This window comes from Chenopodium album, chromosome 25 (genome assembly GCF_948465745.1).
Source record: "Chenopodium album chromosome 25, dcCheAlbu1.1, whole genome shotgun sequence".
Classification (NCBI taxonomy): domain Eukaryota; kingdom Viridiplantae; phylum Streptophyta; class Magnoliopsida; order Caryophyllales; family Amaranthaceae; genus Chenopodium; species Chenopodium album.
The window spans coordinates 10,114,713-10,135,095 of NC_137858.1; the positions used below are offsets into that span (position 1 = coordinate 10,114,713).

At 33.6% G+C, this 20,383-nt stretch overlaps 2 protein-coding genes, 1 non-coding gene and 1 pseudogene across 3 annotated transcripts; 3 read left to right on the forward strand and 1 right to left on the reverse strand.

Annotated features, from left to right (window-relative positions):
* Window positions 1-328: 328 nt before the first annotated feature.
* LOC145613629 (7-deoxyloganetin glucosyltransferase pseudogene) lies at window positions 329-5,068 on the forward strand (annotated as a pseudogene).
* Window positions 5,069-8,616: 3,548 nt separating this feature from the next.
* On the reverse strand, window positions 8,617-11,485 carry LOC145613630 (uncharacterized). The gene is made up of 3 exons (XM_081668726.1): window positions 11,026-11,485; window positions 9,046-9,600; window positions 8,617-8,828 (listed from the first exon to the last, which is right to left on the reverse strand). The coding sequence occupies exons 1-3, from the start codon at window positions 11,483-11,485 to the stop codon at window positions 8,617-8,619; spliced, it is 1,227 nt and encodes a 408-aa protein (XP_081524852.1).
* LOC145615752 (small nucleolar RNA R71) lies at window positions 11,208-11,314 on the forward strand. The gene has a single exon (XR_014107345.1). It is a non-coding gene; the product is annotated as a small nucleolar RNA R71 (small nucleolar RNA).
* A 5,356-nt stretch (window positions 11,486-16,841) lies between the features above and the next one.
* LOC145615063 (7-deoxyloganetin glucosyltransferase-like) lies at window positions 16,842-19,516 on the forward strand. Its single transcript, XM_081670141.1, has 2 exons — window positions 16,842-17,573; window positions 18,446-19,516. The coding sequence occupies exons 1-2, from the start codon at window positions 17,051-17,053 to the stop codon at window positions 19,405-19,407; spliced, it is 1,485 nt and encodes a 494-aa protein (XP_081526267.1). The 5' UTR covers window positions 16,842-17,050; the 3' UTR covers window positions 19,408-19,516.
* The last annotated feature ends 867 nt before the right edge of the window (window positions 19,517-20,383 follow it).

Sequence of the window (20,383 nt, forward strand, 5' to 3'; positions counted from 1 at the left end):
TTAACAGTTAAATTATTCGTTTGTTGGAAAGGTTTGCATCTAACAATTAAGAAGCTATAAGATCAAATTTAAATTAGAGTTTCAAATATGACCCCACCTTCTCTTTACCTATAAAAAATTTAAAAAAAAAAAAAAAAAACCATTAAATCAATATTGATGAGTATGATGACGCCTTCATGCTCACAACATACATACGTACACTTAACATAAAAAACTTTACAATAATATATCTTCACCCATATAACTCCTATAAAAGGAGAAAGATCAAACGTAACAAAATTGCCTAATCTTCTTCAATTGATATAATATAAGCTTAAAATATATAACTATGGCTTTAATATCAGGAGTTGATGGACAAAAGCCCCATGCTGTATGCATCCCATACCCGCTTCAGGGTCACATTAACCCCATGCTACAGCTAACCAAAATCCTCCACTTTAAAGGCTTCCACATTACATTCGTAAACACCGAATATAATCACAATCGCCTATTGCGATCCCAGGGACCTGAGTCCCTGGCTGATCTCCCATCATTTCGTTTTAGAACCATACCGGATGGTCTGCCCCCTACTGATGCTGACTCCTCTCAGGATGTCCCTGCGCTGTGCGCCTCCACTGAGAAGAACTGCCTCGAACCCTTCAAGGAGCTCATCGCCGGCCTTAATGAGGCCGGTGATGTGCCTCCTGTGAGCTGCATTATATCAGATGGAGCCATGTTTTTTACGGTTGATGCAGCTATTGAGTTTGGTATTCCAGATGTTTTGTTTTGGACTGCTAGTGCTTGTGGTCTTTTGGGCTATACTCAGTACGAAAAGCTTATTGACTTGGAACTTACTCCTTTCAAAGGTAATGTTAGGAATTTCTTGATTCACTTAATTCTCATCTTTGTTTGTTTGTTTTTTTAAGTAACTATATATGTAGTTCATCAATGCAGCTATTGAGTTTTGGATTTTTTTTTTATGGCAAAAGCTAACCGAGGATAAGATAGCTAAAAGTAGAAAAATTAGTCTAAAACAAACATTAATTACACTGATAATCGATGCGTGATTTTGGCACGTATTCCCAAATTAATACCACTTTAGGAAATATTTTTTATGCTTAATAATCTAATGTTCTGGGGGCGTTCGTTAGCTAGATCATTTTTTAATTAATGCACTGGTATTCATAGTGTTAAATTAGGTGTATATATATGTGTTGTTGCCCCGTTGGATTTTCGTATGTACATTATTTATACAGTGTATAGGAATGGGCTACTCATAACTATACTAGTTAATGGGGTACATCAATTTGTCCCTGCACATATAACATGCATATAGATCTACTTATTCCATATAGCTTATTAATTCAAATCTATCTATACTTATATATTAAAAAACGTTCCTAAAAATGTCAATGTGTCACGTGTATCTCATTCTTGCACTAGTATAATGCCACATCATCATTCAATACGCCACGTGTACTTCTAGCATATTTTTGTTTCATGTCGTGGTTAACCAAAAATGCATACAATAAGGTTTGAACACAAGACCTCTGACAAATTAGAGAGAAATAGAATATAATGGCTTTTGTATTGCTTGTTTATTATTCATCAATAGGTTGAGTATTTATACAAAACCTAAGAACATAAGATAGGAAACAATCTTCCTAAAAGATATACTTAAATAATATCTTAACATATAATAAACCTAAATATATTATTCTCCTAATAAGATCAATACGGAAAATATATCACGCATATATTTTCCGATATTATCTCTAACACCCTCCCGCAATCGTAACGGCAGTAACACGAACGTTGCGATTGGAAATTGTTCAAATTGTTGAAGCCGAGATGCACACTCTTGTGATGTCGCCTTCAATTTTTTTTCTTCTTCAATGATGAGAACGTTCATCTTTTCGAACTCATCTGTTATCAATCAAACAGGAACGTCATTCTTTTCGAACCTGCAAATATAACAATTTTTGGTTTTTCCAGAGCAAAATCGAGCTCCAATCAAATATTGGTTTTTCAGAGTAAACCACACTCAAATTTCTTATTGGTCTTTTAGAGTAAACCACACTCAAATCTCTTATTGGTTTTTCAGAGTAAACCACACTCAAATTTCTTATTGGTCTTTCATAGTAAAGCACACTCAAATCTCTTATTGGTTTTTTAGAGTAAAACCAAACTCATATCCAAAGGAGCAAAATATCCAAAGGAGCAAAATCATGCTCGAATGAACTCACAAAAAAGAAAAAAAAAAATTGCACAGCAGAATTTTTGGGTAAAATTTATGAATCCCGCCGGTGAGTTTAATTTTCTAACCCACCGGCAGGGGGAAATTTTTGTGAATGGCCCCAAGATTTAACTTGCTCTTGATACCATGACAAATTAGAGAGAAATAGAATATAATGGCTTTTGTATTGCATGTTTATTATTCATCAATAGGTTGAGTATTTATACAAAACCTAAGAACATAAGATAGGAAACAATCTTCCTAAAAGATATACTTAAATAATATCTTAACATATAATAAACCTAAATATATTATTAACATATAACAACCTCATTGAATGAAGACCAACTTATTACCATCCAAGCTATAAGCTAATGTTATTCTTTCTATGCACATAAATATATAAATACATATTAGAAATAAAAGCACAAATTATTCAAAACCATTTATTATTGTTATTGTAATATTAAAATTTTCGACAATAAAAAAATTCTTTCAATGGCTCTTTAATAATAATAATAATAATAATAATAATAATAATAATAATAATAATAATAATAATAATGCCCGTCAAAAATAATAATAATAATAATAATGATAAAAATACTCAAAGTAATACCCGGAACAACGCCTGGGCCGAACACTAGTCATAATATAAAAAGTCATGCTCACATCTTCTATTGTTTAGTCTCTCATGTAAAGCAAGATGATAATTTCTTAGCTCACCATATTGCAAGGTTAGTGTCGTTTGGTTTTTGAACAATGTTGGGAAAATCACGCTACTAGTTGATATGTTAGTCGATTACTATGGAATAAAATGCATTAAACTTCTTTCAAAAAATTGAATTCATAAGGAAAATTAGTTTATATAGGCTATATCAAATTAGATCAAATAATTTATATTCAAAAGGTTGATTTATACGTCAAGAAGTACTATTATCATTAATATAACTATGAGATCGAATACGGTATAATTAACTTGATTGATTACAATTTTTCTCCCAGTTTTAATTTTTCGACAATTATATTAACTAATAATAGTAATTATGTAATTTTTAGGGCTAAAAAAAAAAAAAAAGTTACATTTTTAGATTTAGATTTAGATTTGAGTGAAAATTTCTAATCAATCTGGATCCACTACTTGTAGAAAATGAATTTGGACTAGATCTGGTCCAACCCATTGTTAACTCTAGTCATTGTAGTCAATAAGTGATGAAATGATAATTATGAAACATAATTTAAATAACGCATGGGTGTGATGTCGTGCGTCGTGGTAGTAGCGATATTTAGAATGTTAAAGTATGTCTTGTAGTGGTACATTTAGTCGTTATAATAGTTGTCAATATAATTTGTCAAACTATAGCCTATAGGGTGTTGAATTCCTCGCTCAATATCTAAATTATATATTTGTGTTGACATTAAATTTGATTAGTTACCTAGGGTCGGATCTTTTTTTTTTTTATTATAATTTTTTTTGTCAGAACATATCATGCATGGATTGTTAGATGGCCTAATTAATTTTGAATTTTTGATAGAATACAACACATATTCTTGAGCTTCAATTATCATTTTATGTTTTAGTTTTTTATACTCTATAACGTTCTCTTATATGAGTGCTCGTTGAATTTGAAGTGTGGATGCAGCATGAGCCCTTATCATACCCAACCTTTAATGTTCCACTTTAAAGTGGAGGTTGAATGAGATTTGAATGAACTTGTGGCCTTAATGTTTCGCTAGTTCTGATACCATGTTAAAAGATCATATCAACCAAAAGTTTAACCCGATGGTTGAGATCTATGAATATGTTTTATAATCTGTAAAATTTATTATATTGTTGGATGGAAAATTAATTAATTACTTTAATTTGTGTGTATGTATGTCTAATTTGTATCTACAATGAAACATTATGTAGACGAAAACTTTGCTACAAATGGAGACCTCCAAACAATCATAGATTGGGTGCCTGCAATGAAGGACATCCGAATGCAAGACCTTCCAAGTTTCGTAAGAAGTGCTGATCCTAATGACTTTATGGTTGGTTATATTCCACGACTAGTTAACGGGATGAAAAGAGGAACCGCGATCATCTTTAACTCTTATGATGTGTTGGAACACGATGTCCTTGAAGCTCTCTCCGCCGATAACCCTCCCCTTTACACCGTCGGTCCATTGCAACTCCTTCTCGAAAACATTGAAAGTTGCAATGAAGATGAAACTAAAACAATATGTACAAGTTTATGGAAAGAGGACACACGTTGCCTCGAATGGCTTGACTCTTATGAGCCTAACTCCGTTGTTTATGTTAATTTTGGAAGTGTTACTGTTATGACTAATGATCAATTAATTGAATTTGCATGGGGACTTGCTAATAGTGACAAACCCTTCCTTTGGATTACTCGGCCTGATTTAGTCATCGGAGATTCAGCTGTTCTACCACCGGAGTTTCTAGAAAAGACGAAAGATAAGGGACTTATTACAAGTTGGTGTGATCAAAAGCAAGTCATGACTCACCCCGCGATTGGAGGGTTTTTGACTCATTGTGGATGGAACTCGACAATAGAGACTTTAATCAATGGGGTGCCTATTGTTTGTTGGCCATTCTTCGCGGAGCAACAGACTAATTGTTGGTTTTCATGCAACGGATGGGGGATCGGGATGGAGATCGATGTGAATGTGAAGAGGAGTGAAGTTGAGGGACAAGTGAGAGAATTGATGGATGGAGAGAAAGGTAAGGAGATGAAGGAAAAGGCGATGGAGTGGAAAAGGCTAGCACATGAGGCTGTTACTGCTCCAAATGGGTCTTCTTACAACAATTTGGACAAGGTTATCGATGTGCTTCAATCTTCACAGTAGAAACCTGATTGAATTCTACTTTTTTTTGAGAAAGATTGAATTCTACTTGTTAAAGGACTTTTTTACTTGAAGTGTCTTGAAGAATTTGAATTACTAGCATTTAATTTGTTTGTATTTCTGTCTAGTGTGTATTGATTACATAACATACATACAATTTGAAGTGTTCATTGCTAAATGAAATATTACAATACCTTTGTTTTATAAGCTGTTCATGCAAAATTTTGTTTTATTACTCCCTTCGTGTTTAAATGAATGAAACATTTTGACTTTTTGCAATATTCATTTAATTCACTTTGACTAATGATGTTTGTGATCTATACATAAGAATAAATATAGTCATATGAGTACTTGTTTAAATCATTTTAATTAATAGTTTATTAATGTTCAATTATTTTAATTTTTACTTACTAATAACTAACGATATTTCGAGTCAAAATTGTCATACTTGAACAAGAAAAACTGATAGGCGTGTCGCGTACCTAACAAAAATAACCTAACAAGACCACTACTATGTAGACGGGCAAGTAAGGGTCGGATCCCAAGAGACTATAGTTCAACTAATTAATTAGACTCAAGTAACTACTAAGCAAGTAACCAAACAAAATTGAGGAATCTATACTAAAGCAATATTAACTAATAAGCAATGAATAATAATACTATGGAATTAATCAAGAACTAAAAACATCTAAGATTAAGTATCCCCACTAATATGAATCAATGTAATAGAACAATTCCTTTCCTTCAATTAAATCAATAAATATTCCACATGACAGATGCTCCCTAAAACAATACTAAGAGTTTCTTTCGATCAACTAATAGCTTCCCTAACGCACATGCAATCATACCTATTTTCATGGAATCATACATAGTAAAGACATTGAGAACGGCATCCTATAAGTCCTAGCAAGAACAATTAGCTATTTTCATGCATAAAAGCTCTTACTTTTAATTAGGGTTCTAAAATCAATTAAGAATCAACTTTCGTTGTAAACCTAATCACATTCAACAATACTATTTCTAGTTAATCATTGATAATAAAACCAACCCTAACAAAGAGGAATTATAAATTAATTAAATTGGAAATTGGGAATCAAATAACACATCAATTCATATTAGGGTTCAACCTAACCCTAGATTATGAAACTACTCACACATGATAATAGAAATAGCAAGACAAATAATTAAAGAAAATATAATAACAATAGAAAATTATAGAGATTAAAGATGAAAGAGAAATACTTGAAATTGAATTAAGATGAATGCTTCAATGGAGTTCTATCTGTTCTCTCCAAAACAACGTAGAATTGAAAAGGCTATAATAAAAAATTAGATGTTTTAAAATAGGGTTAAAACCCCTATTTATACTTTCCTAAAAATAAACATAAAATAATAAAGAAAATAAATCTTCTGCGCACACGTACACGGCCGTGTGCTGATGGGTACATGACCGTGTAGCTGTCCTATACTTGATCTTCAAATTTCATCATATACGTACACGGTCGTGTAGTTGAGAGGTACATGACCGTGTAGGCGGACTTCATACGGAGATGTAATCACACGACCGTGTAGCAAACACTCGAACTTGGAACTATCGCATGACCGTGTAGTTAAGGGTACACGGCCATGTAGCATGTAAGCGTGGATGGAAGAATCACACGACCATGTAGCTTATGGTACACGGCCATGTAGCATTACCATCAATCATCATCTAACACTCCAATACACTTCAAAATGTCATGGCATCCTCATCATCACTCCAAATGCTCCATTTCATCCTGAAATCACAATATAACAACCAAACAACCAGAACAGAAGAAATCGAGTCCAACTTGGATAAAACATACAAAAACACGAACTATAAGTTGAAATTATATAGTAAACGCATTCCAAATAACCCAAGAATAACGGTATAATATCGACTTATCAAACTCCCCTAAGCTAGACCAATGCTTGTCCTCAAGCATTGAAAAATGAAACACAAGAAGAGTAAGATAGCCCCTCAAGCAAGAATATATGTGCCAATGAATTAAAACCAAGTGAAAAACAAGAAATGTAAGTCATTGATTCTAAAAAAAACACCATAAACTTCAAGCTCTTGAAATTGACAACCAATCTTTCCACACATCTCCCCTAACCAACTCAGTCATATATGAATAGCTTCTCACTTTAGTTGTGCAAAATAAAACAAACAAGCCACTCATGTGTTTACAAGGGGTAGAATAAGAAATCACTCATCCTAATCGCAATTATGCACGTCGACTTCATGCAATTGTCCTCTTTAGATTTGCTAATAGATTTTCTCCACTTGTAAAGCGATGATGCAGATACGAAAGTCATGAGATCCTAAATAAGGGTAGGCTTGGTTATATGGGGTTAGACGACGTCATTTGGGAATGTGGTGCTCAAAAATAACAAAAATCCTAATCCCACTACATACATAGCCAAATGTCGGGTTCAAACCAACCTTATATCCTCCGCACAACATACAAGCATGCCCTTATTCTCACTTTTCTTCACAAGACAACATAGATTTCCATGACAAATATTGTCTTTCTTTCTTCTTCATGGATTTCAATCTCCAATTCTCATGTCATTTTCTCATTTTCTTTCTTTTTTCTTTCATTTTTTTTTCTTTGAAACTTAGAGCATACACAAACTTATTTTTCTAATTTTTTTTTTCATTTTTGCTCTTTTTCTTTTTTCTAACTTCTTTTTTTTCTTCTTTCTCTTTTATTTTCCAAACACAACTCAACAGGGCATAAATTAATACATTGATTCTCCATCAAATAAACCTACAAATAACCTCTAAGGCATAAAATGTAAGGCGTCAAAGAAGGGAAATCATGGCTCAAATTGGTTCATCCTAAGAGTTAATGTAAAATTAAAAAAAAAAAAAAAAATAGAATAAGCATCAAACACCTAAGAAGTTTTGGCTCTAATTATTTAAGAGTAACTTCAATCACTCTTCCACATTGCATCATAAGTCTCAAATAATCGCAAAGCAAATCCAAGAATCAAATTACATGAAGGAAAATCTAACACCCGAAAAGAATGACTGAAATAAGATGTACCAGTCAATAATGGCTCAAAAGTCTCACATAGGTACTCAAGCTATCCATATTGGTCGAGCGGGGAGACCATTCTAGCCACAAACAAGTTCAATCCCAAGCCAGTTAGTGAATGGGTTTTCAAAAATAGGTTTTTCAATTTTTAAAATCACACATATATTACATATCATCATTGAGGCATAGTCGTATATATACAACCCAAAGCAAAAAGTAATCTCTCCCCCAAGCTAAACTTCACATTGTCCTCAATGTGAACATATATCGAATAAGAACAAGCAAGAGAAAGAGAAAACTAGGCCCTACTGGCAGAGGAGGGATCATACCTAAGGGCAGAGCTGGGACCGCCCTAAAAAAACGTCGCATCATATCCCCAAGACACTAAAAAAACAAAAACAAGAAAAAGAAAATAAAGGGAAAATAAAACAAAAAAAAAAAAAAGGAATGGGTTGCCTCCCATTTAGCTCGACCTCCTTTTGTAGCTCAACCTGGGTCACCACCATGTAGAGAAGATACTCTACGATCTTGTTTGTAAATATGTCCACCTTTATAGGACTCCTTCACATTAGAGTTGATATGAATTGGATCCGAACTCATTTTGATGCAGCTAAATCCATCATGTGGTGGAATATAGTCATTTTTGCTCACAAGATGTCTATTAGAAACACACTTATCAACCAAAGGGTTAGTAGCATCTATTCTCAAACAAGTACCACCATCAAAAGTAAAATTATGGTCATCGAAAAGCTTAAACACAACTTGTTTATCCTGAGTTCTAATGGTCACTTGTCCTTTAGGTACATCTATTAAAGCTTGACTTGTAGCAAGAAAAGGGCGACCAAAGATAAGTGGAATCTTATGGTCTTCTTTCATATCCACTACAACAAAGTCAACAGGAAAGACAAGTTTCACCAATTTCAACTAATACATCTTCAACTACACCCTTAGGAAGTCTAACAGTTCTATCAGCCATCTGAAGAGATACGGGGGAAGGTTTAAGGTTTTTCAAACCTAATTTGTCATACACCGAAGAAGGCATTAAGTTAACACTAGCACCTAGATCACACAAAACCCTATCAAAATATGTTTCGTTTATCATACAAGGGATAGTAAAACTACCAGGATCATGCAATTTAGGTGGTAAGCTATCATGTAAAAGATCAGGACATTTCTCCTTTACTATCCAACTTTCTAATTTCTTATCATTATGATCATGATCTAGAATTCCTTTCACAAAATTTGCAAATTGAGGCATTTGAATTACAAGATCAGAAAAAGGAATGGTAGCATATACCTTCTTAAGAGTCTCAGAATACTTCCCAAAATGCTTATCGAGCACGACTTTTGATAACCTTTGCGGGACAGGCATCGGCTCCTCATATGCTTGTGGAGCGACATATTTGGGACCTTCTTTCTCATTCTTCTCTGTTCTTGACTCCACATTGCACGCTTTCTCTTCTAATCCTCCTGTAGTCAATTCATCACTCTTCCCGAAAATTGCATTGCATTGTTTCGTCTGGACTTTTTCTTGATCTTGAAGAGTTGTTAGATGACTCACTTATTGTGAAAGTTGATAAAGATGAGTCTCTATCCTCTTATTTTGAGCGGTGAGCAATTGGATCGAGTTTTCAAAGTATTCATTTTGCTTTGCTTGTAGCTCAAATTGCCTTGATATAAGCTCTTGTTGTTGAATTTGGGAGGTAGTAAAAGCCTTCCTAATTGATTCAAGATCAAATGTTGAGGTCTGGGGTGGTGGTTGTGTGGATTGATGATTGAAAGGTGCCCTTGCTTGAAAAGCAGATGGTGGTGGAGGATTCACTATAGCTTGAGTGTTCTTGTATGAGAACCCTTGATGATTTCTCCACCCTTCATCAAATGGCCTTGTGGAGGTCGTGGTATAAAAAGCGTTAGCTTGCTCAATTGTCATTCCATCATAATTGGGTTGACACTCCCGCGCAGTATGGCCTTGCAATCCACACATTTGACAAGTTTCCATCGAGGGTCGAGGGGACTCTGTAGGAGTTTATAGGTACTACGCAGTGGAAATAAACATGAATCATATTCATACAGTACCTAATCCAAGGATCTAATGCATAACACATAAAGAACAAATAATTGTACCTTTGAAGCGTGATTCCACGTGCGATCGAGCAAGAACAAAGGGAGATAAAGAACCCCAAGCGTGATTCCTCTGCTTGGTCCACGGGCACAAGTTAAACCTCCACTAATGCTAGTTAGTCATGATTGAACGCTTCGATCAACCTTCAACGGAGAAGAGAGACATAAGCTAACCATGAACCACCACGACGAACACCACGAGACACCATGAGGGGCACCGCACGTACGGACGTGAAGGGGAGAGAAGAGGGCCGTGAGTGAGGAGAGTGTTTTAGGGTTTTGGGATTGGTTGCCTTGATGTCAAAATTCACAGTGTGTGAATTATGACTGCTTACTGCAAACCCTAGGCATGGATCTTATTTATAGATCTCATCTCTAAATAAGAGCCCATGTCAAAAGCCCAAAACCCTTATCCAAAACACACTACTCTAGCCCAACACTCTACATGGTATGTCATAATCTCACGAGGCCCATTAATGGGCCTCTTACTTGTTTAACCCAATACCCTTGTTGTGTGACCTCATAGGATCCATTCTATAAGGCTTTGGGCTATTTAACTAACCCAAAGATCAATTATCATATCTAGCACCAGATATTGACGACCCTATAGAATGAACTTATTATCTCCATAATAGTGATCCTTGATATATCTAGTAATTGCACTTATCGAAGACATAACTCCTTCAGACTCAGCTTGGAGTAGATTGACTTTATGAGTTAGTGCCTGCACAGAACTATTCAACATGGTTAGAGCATCAACATCATGTTTATTACCTATGTTGATAGTATTTCGTCCCCTTGGATGGTAATTATCATTAGCCGCCATCTTCTCAATCAAATCCTTCGCATCGGTTGGGTTCTTCGTCATGATAGAACCTCCGGACACAGCGTCAATGTATATGCGAAACTCATGGGTCAAACCATTATAGAACGTTTGGATCAACATCCACTCTGGAATACCATGGTGAGGGCATTGTCTTTGCAATCGCTTAAATCTTCTCCATGCCTCATATAGGGATTCTTCATTAGATTGATGGAAAGTAGATAGCTCGTTCCTTAATTTTGCGGTTTTCTCTTGCCCCAAGAATTTGACTAGAAAGGCCTTGGCAAGCTTGTCCCACGTATCAAAAGAACCAATACCTTCATATCGTAACCACTCCCTGGCTCTATCCCGTAGTGAAAAAGGGAAAAGGTGTAGTCTAATAGCATCATCAGTGACACCATTGAGCTTCATGGTGTCACACTTTTCCAAGAAATTATCAATGTGACTCACAGGGCAATCATTAGGCAGGTGAGCTCGTAAAAGAATCATTGGAGATGAACTGTATGAATTGGGGCTTCAACTCAAAACTCTGAGCGGTGACAGGTGGTCTAACAATACTAGAGAGGAATCCGGTTGTTGTATCCGGAATACCATACTCCAAAAGAGATTTTGTTCCTGGATCAACCATGTCTCTTGTATTTCGATTTTTCCTCCTTTTACCTCTTCGTCTTCTTGCAGTAGCTTCGATCTCAGAATCAAAAGGTGTTAAATCATCTGAACCTGAACTTCGAGTTTGCATGCAACAAAGAAACTAAAACGGAAGATCAAAGACACAAGGAACAATAGCCGAAACAACAAAATAAATGCTTAGTAAAAACGAATCACGAATAACTAGAATGAAACCGTTAGTCCCCGGCAACGGCGCCAAAATTTGATAGACGTGTCGCGTACCTAACAAAAATAACCTAACAAGACCACTACTATGTAGACGGGCAAGTAAGGGTCGGATCCCAAGAGACTATAGTTCAACTAATTAATTAGACTCAAGTAACTACTAAGCAAGTAACCAAACAAAATTGAGGAATCTATACTAGAGCAATATTAACTAATAAGCAATGAATAATAATACTATGGAATTAATCAAGAACTAAAAACATCTAAGATTAAGTATCCCCACTAATATGAATCAATGTAATAGAACAATCCCTTTCCCTCAATTAACTCAATAAACATTCCACAGGACATATGCTCCCTAAAACAATACTAAGAGTTTCTTTCGATCAACTAATAGCTTCCCTAACATGCAATCATACCTATTTTCATGGAATCATACATATTAAAGACATTGAGAACGACATTCTATAAGTCCTAGCAAGAACAATTAGCTATTTTCATGCATAAAAGCTCCAACTTTTAATTAGGGTTCTAAAATCAATTAAGAATCAACTTTCGTTGTAAACCTAATCACATTCAACAATACTATTTCTAGTTAATCATTGATAATAAAACCAACCCTAACAAAGAGGAATTATAAATTAATTAAATTGGAAATTGGGAATCAAATAACACATCAATTCATATTAGGGTTCAACCTAACCCTAGATTATGAAACTACTCACACATGATAATAGAAATAGCAAGACAAATAATTAAAGAAAACATAATAACAATAGAAAATTATAGAGATTAAAGATGAAAGAGAAATACTTGAAATTGAAATAAGATGAATGCTTCAATGGAGTTCTATGTGTTCTCTCCAAAACAACGTAGAATTGAAAAGGCTATAATAAAAAATTAGATGTTTTAAAATAGGGTTAAAACCCCTATTTATACTTTCCTAAAAATAAACATAAAATAATAAAGAAAATAAATCTTCTGCGCACACGTACACGGCCGTGTGCTGATGGGTACATGACCGTGTAGCTGTCCTATACTTGATCTTCAAATTTCATCATATACGTACACGGTCGTGTAGTTGAGAGGTACATGACCGTGTAGGCGGACTTCATACGGAGATGGAATCACACGACCGTGTAGCTCGTGGTAAACGACCGTATAGCAAACACTCGAACTTGGAACTATCGCATGACCGTGTAGTTAAGGGTACACGGCCATGTAGCATGTAAGCGTGGATGGAAGAATCACACGACCATGTAGCTTATGGTACACGGCCATGTAGCATTATCATCAATCATCATCTAACACTCCAATACACTTCAAAATGTCATGGCATCCTCATCATCACTCCAAATGCTCCATTTCATCCTGAAATCACAATATAACAACCAAACAACCAGAATAGAAGAAATCGAGTCCAACTTGGATAAAACATACAAAAACACGAACTATAAGTTGAAATTATATAGTAAACGCATTCCAAATAACCCAAGAATAACGGTATAATATCGACTTATCAAAAACGTTTCATTTATTTAAAGTAGTATGGTGTGTATATTTCGAAACAAATTTTTTTATTTGGATAACAAATTTTTTAAGTGACTTATGAGAGCTTTGGGCCTGCCAACATTGCCCAAAGCTCTGAATACGAGGATGCAAAAGCCCAATTTGGAATCAGTCCAATGCTTAATCAATTAATCCGATCCCCAATTCGTTTTATTTGACTAATCCACGTAAATTTCAGCATAGATAATGTTTTTCGATTTTATTTATCTTGTTGTTAGGAAAAGGACGATAAACTAAATCTCATCCTCAAATAAGAGGGAGGTCCAATTGGTAGTTTTATTTGTTTGTAACTTCGATACTAACCTTTACAATATGCAATGTCGTAGGGTCAATAAACTCTTACTTCTATTGATTTTTTTTTTTTTTGTTTTTTTGTTTTTTTTTTTTAGACATCCATATCAAATTATCAATTGCATCAATTGCAATTTGCACGTATGTAATCCCATGGACCCATCATCACACTAGTTTTGCTCCATTTTTTTTAAATTATTCCATTAACTTTGCCTAATATTCCCTGTCAATTACTTCTATTATTGATTTTTTTTTTCTTTTTTTTTTTTGGTAAGAAAAAGTCCTTTACGAGTAGAGGTAAAATCAATAAAATGATCCCTATTGAAAGAAATGTAAATCATACGTCTCTCACATGGGTGAAAGGAGAGCTTTCAACTACTACACCAATCTTGATTCCTATCGATTGATAGAAATCGAGTGGCATTAATTGACGTCGTAGTTGCTTGAGCAAGTATCTAGATTACGTTCATAATAGTCAATGGAAGCTAGTTATCCATATTAATAGCCACAACTTTTGCAGAGGTGATGTCTAAAGGAGATGGCACCATACTGCCGGTCCATTCAATTTAGCAAAGTACTAGGCGTTAAGATTTTTATGGCTAAGACATTAAACAGTGTAGAAGAGATCAAGAGACAAGAGTCACAAGACACATACAATAGATATTTTTGTTAGAAAATACACAGTACAAGCCTACAAGGGATTTTTTTTTTTGTTTTTTTTTTTTTATTTTTCTTATAAATCTACGGAGTAATTTAAAAACTAGTCAATTTATACTCTAGTACAATTACCCTACACAACCATTCCCATCATTCCTTTTAACCTCTTCATATAATCCTCTATTATTCCATTTAATTCTAAACTGATGTTTGAATTATAAATAATTCAAAGTTCACGTAATTAATTATAGCTAAATGAATTTGGATGGGATGTAAAATAGAGATGGATTTTCCTACTCCCTGTATGGTTGAGTTTTTATTTTACATGACTTAGGCCCTGTTCTTTTGAGATTCTGGGCAGAGCAGAGTAGAGCAGAGCACATTTCAGAATAGCATAGCAGAGCCGAGCAGAGCAGAGCATATTTCAACATTATTATTAATACTTTTATTAATGTTATTATTATTAATGTTATTATTATTAATGTTGTTGTTGTTGTTGTTATTGTTATTGTTATTGTTATTGTATTATTATTATTATTATTATTAGTACAAAGATAAAAGACAACGGTTTACTTATATTTATTTCACAAAATTTTAAAATATATTGATTTAATGAGTAATAATGATTTTACTTATAAATTTGTCCTAATCATATATTTTGAACCCTAAAATAATAATAATATACAAAGTACTACTTGAAAACAACATCTTTTTTTTAATTCTTACATTGTATGGAAAGATTTGAAAATTAATTCAACTCTATGAACTAACAATCAATACCCACGTAAAATATTTCTACATATTGTGATTCTAATATCAAATGTATATAAAAGAAATTGTTATTAATTGTCATTATTATTATTATTATTATTATTATTATTATTTATTTGAAAGAATTGTTATAATTATTAGAAATTATTAATTAATAATATCATTAAATATTAATTCTTAATAGTTTGAATTATTAAATATTATTACTGATAATTATATTTATTAATAATTATTATGATTAATAAATATATATTATTATTAATATTAATAATTATTAAAAATATTTTTAATATTAATAATTATTATAATTATTCAAAATAATATATTATTATCATCAATACAATATTAATTATTATTATTGAATATTAATTATTATTGTCGTTATTATTAATTATTATTTGAAAATAGAGCCGAGTAGAGCAGAGCATAGCAGAGCCGAGCAGAGCAGATTTCTTTTAAGCAGAGCAGAGCAGAGGAGATTTAATTTAAGCAGAGCAGAGCAGGGCAGGGCTCAGCAGAGCAAAGCAGAGCAGCTCTAAAGAACGGGGCCTTAATATAACATTTAAATCTTGCACCAATTCAAAGAAAAAATAAAAATAAAAATAAAATATAAAAACATTTAAATCTATTGCATATTTGCATACATATATTATGTTGAAAATATATGAGTATTCTAAAATTTGTAACAAATTGATTGACCTTATGCTCTGTTTGGATACCTGAATTTCATTTGAAATTCCGGAATTGGGTTAATTCTAGTGTTTGGATGAGTTGGAATTTGAAATCTGAATTTAGCCCAAATTCTGAAATAGTTATGAAAACTTTATAAAACTAAGAATTTGAAATAATAAGTCAAACCATGTCATCTGAAATTCCCAACCTAACCCAGCCCCAATACTCAAACACCTATCGTATATACTTAATCGTAGTTCATCCCTTTCATCAAAATCCTTTCCTTCATCATGATGATAATATTTATGTTCGTCAAACATTTATCGCATTATCATCAACTTTCTTTCTCTCTCCTCCATTGCGCAGTCTCTTTCCTCCACAACCTTCACCTTTAATGACGGCGGCTTCGACGACGGGTAATGAAATCGTCAGATCCTATGTATAGCACTGGGTTTGGGGCTACAAAATCTCAAGTCTGGATATGATTAACCATTTTTTGGATAAGATGTGAGTAGAAGATCTTTGGAATTGATGATGATGAAGGTTATTGTTTTGGTTATTGAAAAATTGATGATTTTTATACACTGATTATTAGTTAAATTAATTAATTTGTTATTAAAATTCTAAAGTATTGCCAAACACAATGGATACTTTGAAATTCTGGTTTTAAAATTATTGTTTTCCCAAACAAGTAATTTGGAATTGAAAGCAAGGATTTCAATTTCCAGAATTGAAATGTAGAATTTGAAATGAAATTATTGTTTCCAAACACTGCCTTATTTCTTTAAATTTGAATATAAATTATATGGGGGGTATTATAGTCCAAAAATTACATACCCAAAAAAAAAAAAAAAAAGGTATATTTATCGAGATTTTATAATTAGAAATTTCCTTTATAAGTCAATTATGGTTCAATTGGAAATTTCCTAAGTCGATTATTAATAGTCATGTAAGTAATACTATTGCTAAATTAACCATTTACGTAAAAGGGTTATCAACAAACATACAAATACAGTACGTTCTCGGTTAATTCATTCAATACAAGTGGGGTATATAAACAGTGCATGCAACTTCTATATAAATGGACTTTGTTGCATCAACTAGTACATCATAACACCCACCAATTGCTAGTATATAACTTTCCCTAGTGAAAGTGCCTAATTAAACTACTCAAACCAAAAAATGGGCTCATTAATTGAAGTACAAGAGGCTAAGATTCATGTAGTTTGTGTCCCATTTCCCGCACAAGGTCACATAAGCCCCATGCTAAACCTAGCCAAATTACTCCATACCAAAGGCTTCCATATAACCTTTGTCAATACCGAGTTTAACCATCGACGGTTTTTAAGGTCTAGGGGTCCTGACTTCCTAGATGACCTCCCATCGTCCTTTCGATTCGAGGCCATCCCGGATGGCTTACCACCCTCGGATCCTGATGCAACCCAAGATGTCCCTTCCATGTTTCATGCTGTTTTAAATAATTGTCTTGAGCCTTTCAAGAAACTTCTCGTAAGGCTTAATGATGAAGAAGGTTCACCTCGTGTCACGTATATTTTATCGGATAGTATCATGCCTTTCACTCAAGATGCTGCACGAGAGGTTGGGGACTTGCCCGTGGTTCTTTTATGGACTGCTAGCGCTTGTGGGTTCTTGGGTTATGCTCAATATCGACCTCTTCTTGAGAAGGGCATTGTGCCTTTCAAAGGTTTATTTCCTTGCTCTTTAATTTATATACTATAAATTCGATTTAATAGCTTGTTTACTAATTTATAAATTCGATTTAATAGCTTGTTTACTAATTCAATTTAATTTATTTGATTTTTTTTAATTTATAAATTCGATTTAATAGCTTGTTTACTAATTACTGTTATTAGAAACTTATATACTATAAATTTACTAATTTCATTTAGCAAGTATTAATTCGTAAGTTATTAGAAACTTAGATAACTTAAAATCAAGAGCTGCCCCAAATACCTTTTTCATTTTGACATAAAAGCATTGTTTTCAGCTGGCTAAAAACATATTCACTAAACAGTTTTTTTTTTTTTTTTCTCGCTATTTGACTAAATGAAAAGGCTAAAGCCAAAACTAGTGAAAAGTCACTACCAAAACAAGACCATATACTACCTCTGTTACTTTTAAATGCAACAAAGGAGTTATTTTTGTGAGACATAAAAAAAAAAATTATTGCAACTAAAAAATAACAAAATTAGTATAATATTGAGATACTTTCTACTTAATATTGTATGTTTGGTGTTTTATGCGTTTGTTAAAGAAAATAAGATAGCAATGATTAAAGTCATCACCAATAGGAAATAGGAATGTTTATGTTGGGAGTTGGTAAATTTTTTTTTGTAAAAGTCATCTATATATACTGTATGTATTTTGGGCTTGTTCTGATTTACTGAACTGAACTGATTGGAGCTGAACTGAATAAAGCTGAAATGAATAGTTTATGAGAAAAAAAAATTAGGAATTAAACTGATTGGAGCTCATGAACTGAATTGAAATTAAGTTGAAGAGAACAGGCTCTTCGTCTGCTGTCCCATAGTGTCACTAATTTATTAAGTTTTGCAGATCCTAATTACCTAACAAACGGCTGCTTGGACGCGATCGTTGATTGGGTCCCTAGCATGGAAGGCATACGGTTAAAAGATATCCCAAGCTTCATTAGAACCATGGAAGAAGATGACATATTGCTTTATCTCTTGATGATCTCTGTTGAAAAATCTTGCAAATCTTCATCACCAGTAATTTTCAATACGTTTGATGCATTGGAACAAGATGTCCTCAACGACATATCCAAATTAATGAGTGGTCCTATTTACACCATTGGACCGTTACATTTCCAATTAAAACAAAACATGAATGAACATGAAAATAATGGTGATTGTGGGATCAATTCTCTAAGGTCTAATCTTTGGAAAGAGGACAAGCATTGCCTTCAATGGCTCGATTCGATGAAGCCAAATTCCGTGTTATATGTAAGTTTTGGGAGCATCACAACCATGACAAATGAAAATCTAGTAGAATTCGCGTGGGGGCTTGCAAATAGCAAACACCCGTTTCTATGGATAGTTAGACCGGATATTGTCACAGGTGATTCCGCGATTCTTCCATCAGATTTTTTAGTTGAAACGAAAGATAGGGGTATGTTAGCTAGTTGGTGTGATCAAGAAAAGGTGTTAAACCACCAAGCCACGGGTGCCTTCTTAACACATTGTGGATGGAACTCGACTCTTGATACAATATGTGGAGGAAAGCCTGTGCTTTGTTGGCCATTTTTCGCCGAGCAACAAACTAATTGTTGGTATTTTTGCAACAAATGGGACACGGGCATGGAGATAGACAAAGATGTTAAGAGGGATGAGGTTGAAAGGCAAGTGATTGAGTTAATGGAAGGTAAAAAGGGTGAAGAAATGCGTAAGAATGCATTGAAGTGGAAAAAATTAGCTGAAGAATCAACAATGCCTACTGGATCATCACGCTTGAATATGGAACAGTTGATGAATCAAGTGTTCATTCCACTGAAAAAATGATCATCAATAAATGTATAAGATTATTGCTTCTAGTTATTATTACGATAATGTATTAAGGTATGTTTGAATTAGAGGTAATGAATCGTGTGTTTGTGTGGTAGTGGGTCAAGTCATATGCATAACAAGCAAGTAGGCCTAATATGTTTGGTGAATAATGGGCTTGTTGGGCTTTTGCAGCAATTTTTTTTTTCTTAAAAAAAAAAATTTGTGAATGATCACAAAGCAACATAATTAATAACAAGAAAAACTTAAAATTATTGATGGAGAAATCATGAACCCTAAGCAATTTGGTGGAGAAATCGAGAAGAGAACTAAGGTTGGTCATTTTTAGTACCTCAAATTCATAGTTGAATAATTAATGCAAAACAACATGGGACGACTAATGTTAACTATTAATAGAAGAAAGGGGAGATTCTGAGTTAAATGCAGGTTTAGGGTTAATGGGTAACAACATTACCTACATTTAGACATTAAGAGCATATCATTATGGATGCATTCATGTATCAATTAGTACTTATGAAAACTCCCAAGTACATGATCGTTTTGGAAAACATTGAATAAAAAGTCAAAGGTGGAAAAAAAAAATGGTACTCCGCAGCATATTGTTGAAAGGTGATTGTAATAAAATTGATTAAAATGATTTATTCACAGGTAGAACAATATTGCTTTATCAATAGGTAAATTTATGTAAAGTTAATAACTTGTCAAAGAATTGTTAATTAATTTGCATCACAAGTTAGCATTTCTTTGGATTTGCCACCGAGGGCCTGTTCTCTTCAGTTAAGTTCATTTCCTGATTTCCTTCTCTTATAAAATATTCATTTCAGCTTAACTCAGTTTAGTTCAGTTCAGCTCATATCAGTCCAGCTCAGTTCAGCTCACTTCAGTAAATGAGAATAGGCACTGAAACTACAACTGCTGGCTACCGTTTACGAAGTATGACAATAATTAAGAACCTGGCCAAATCACGTTACAA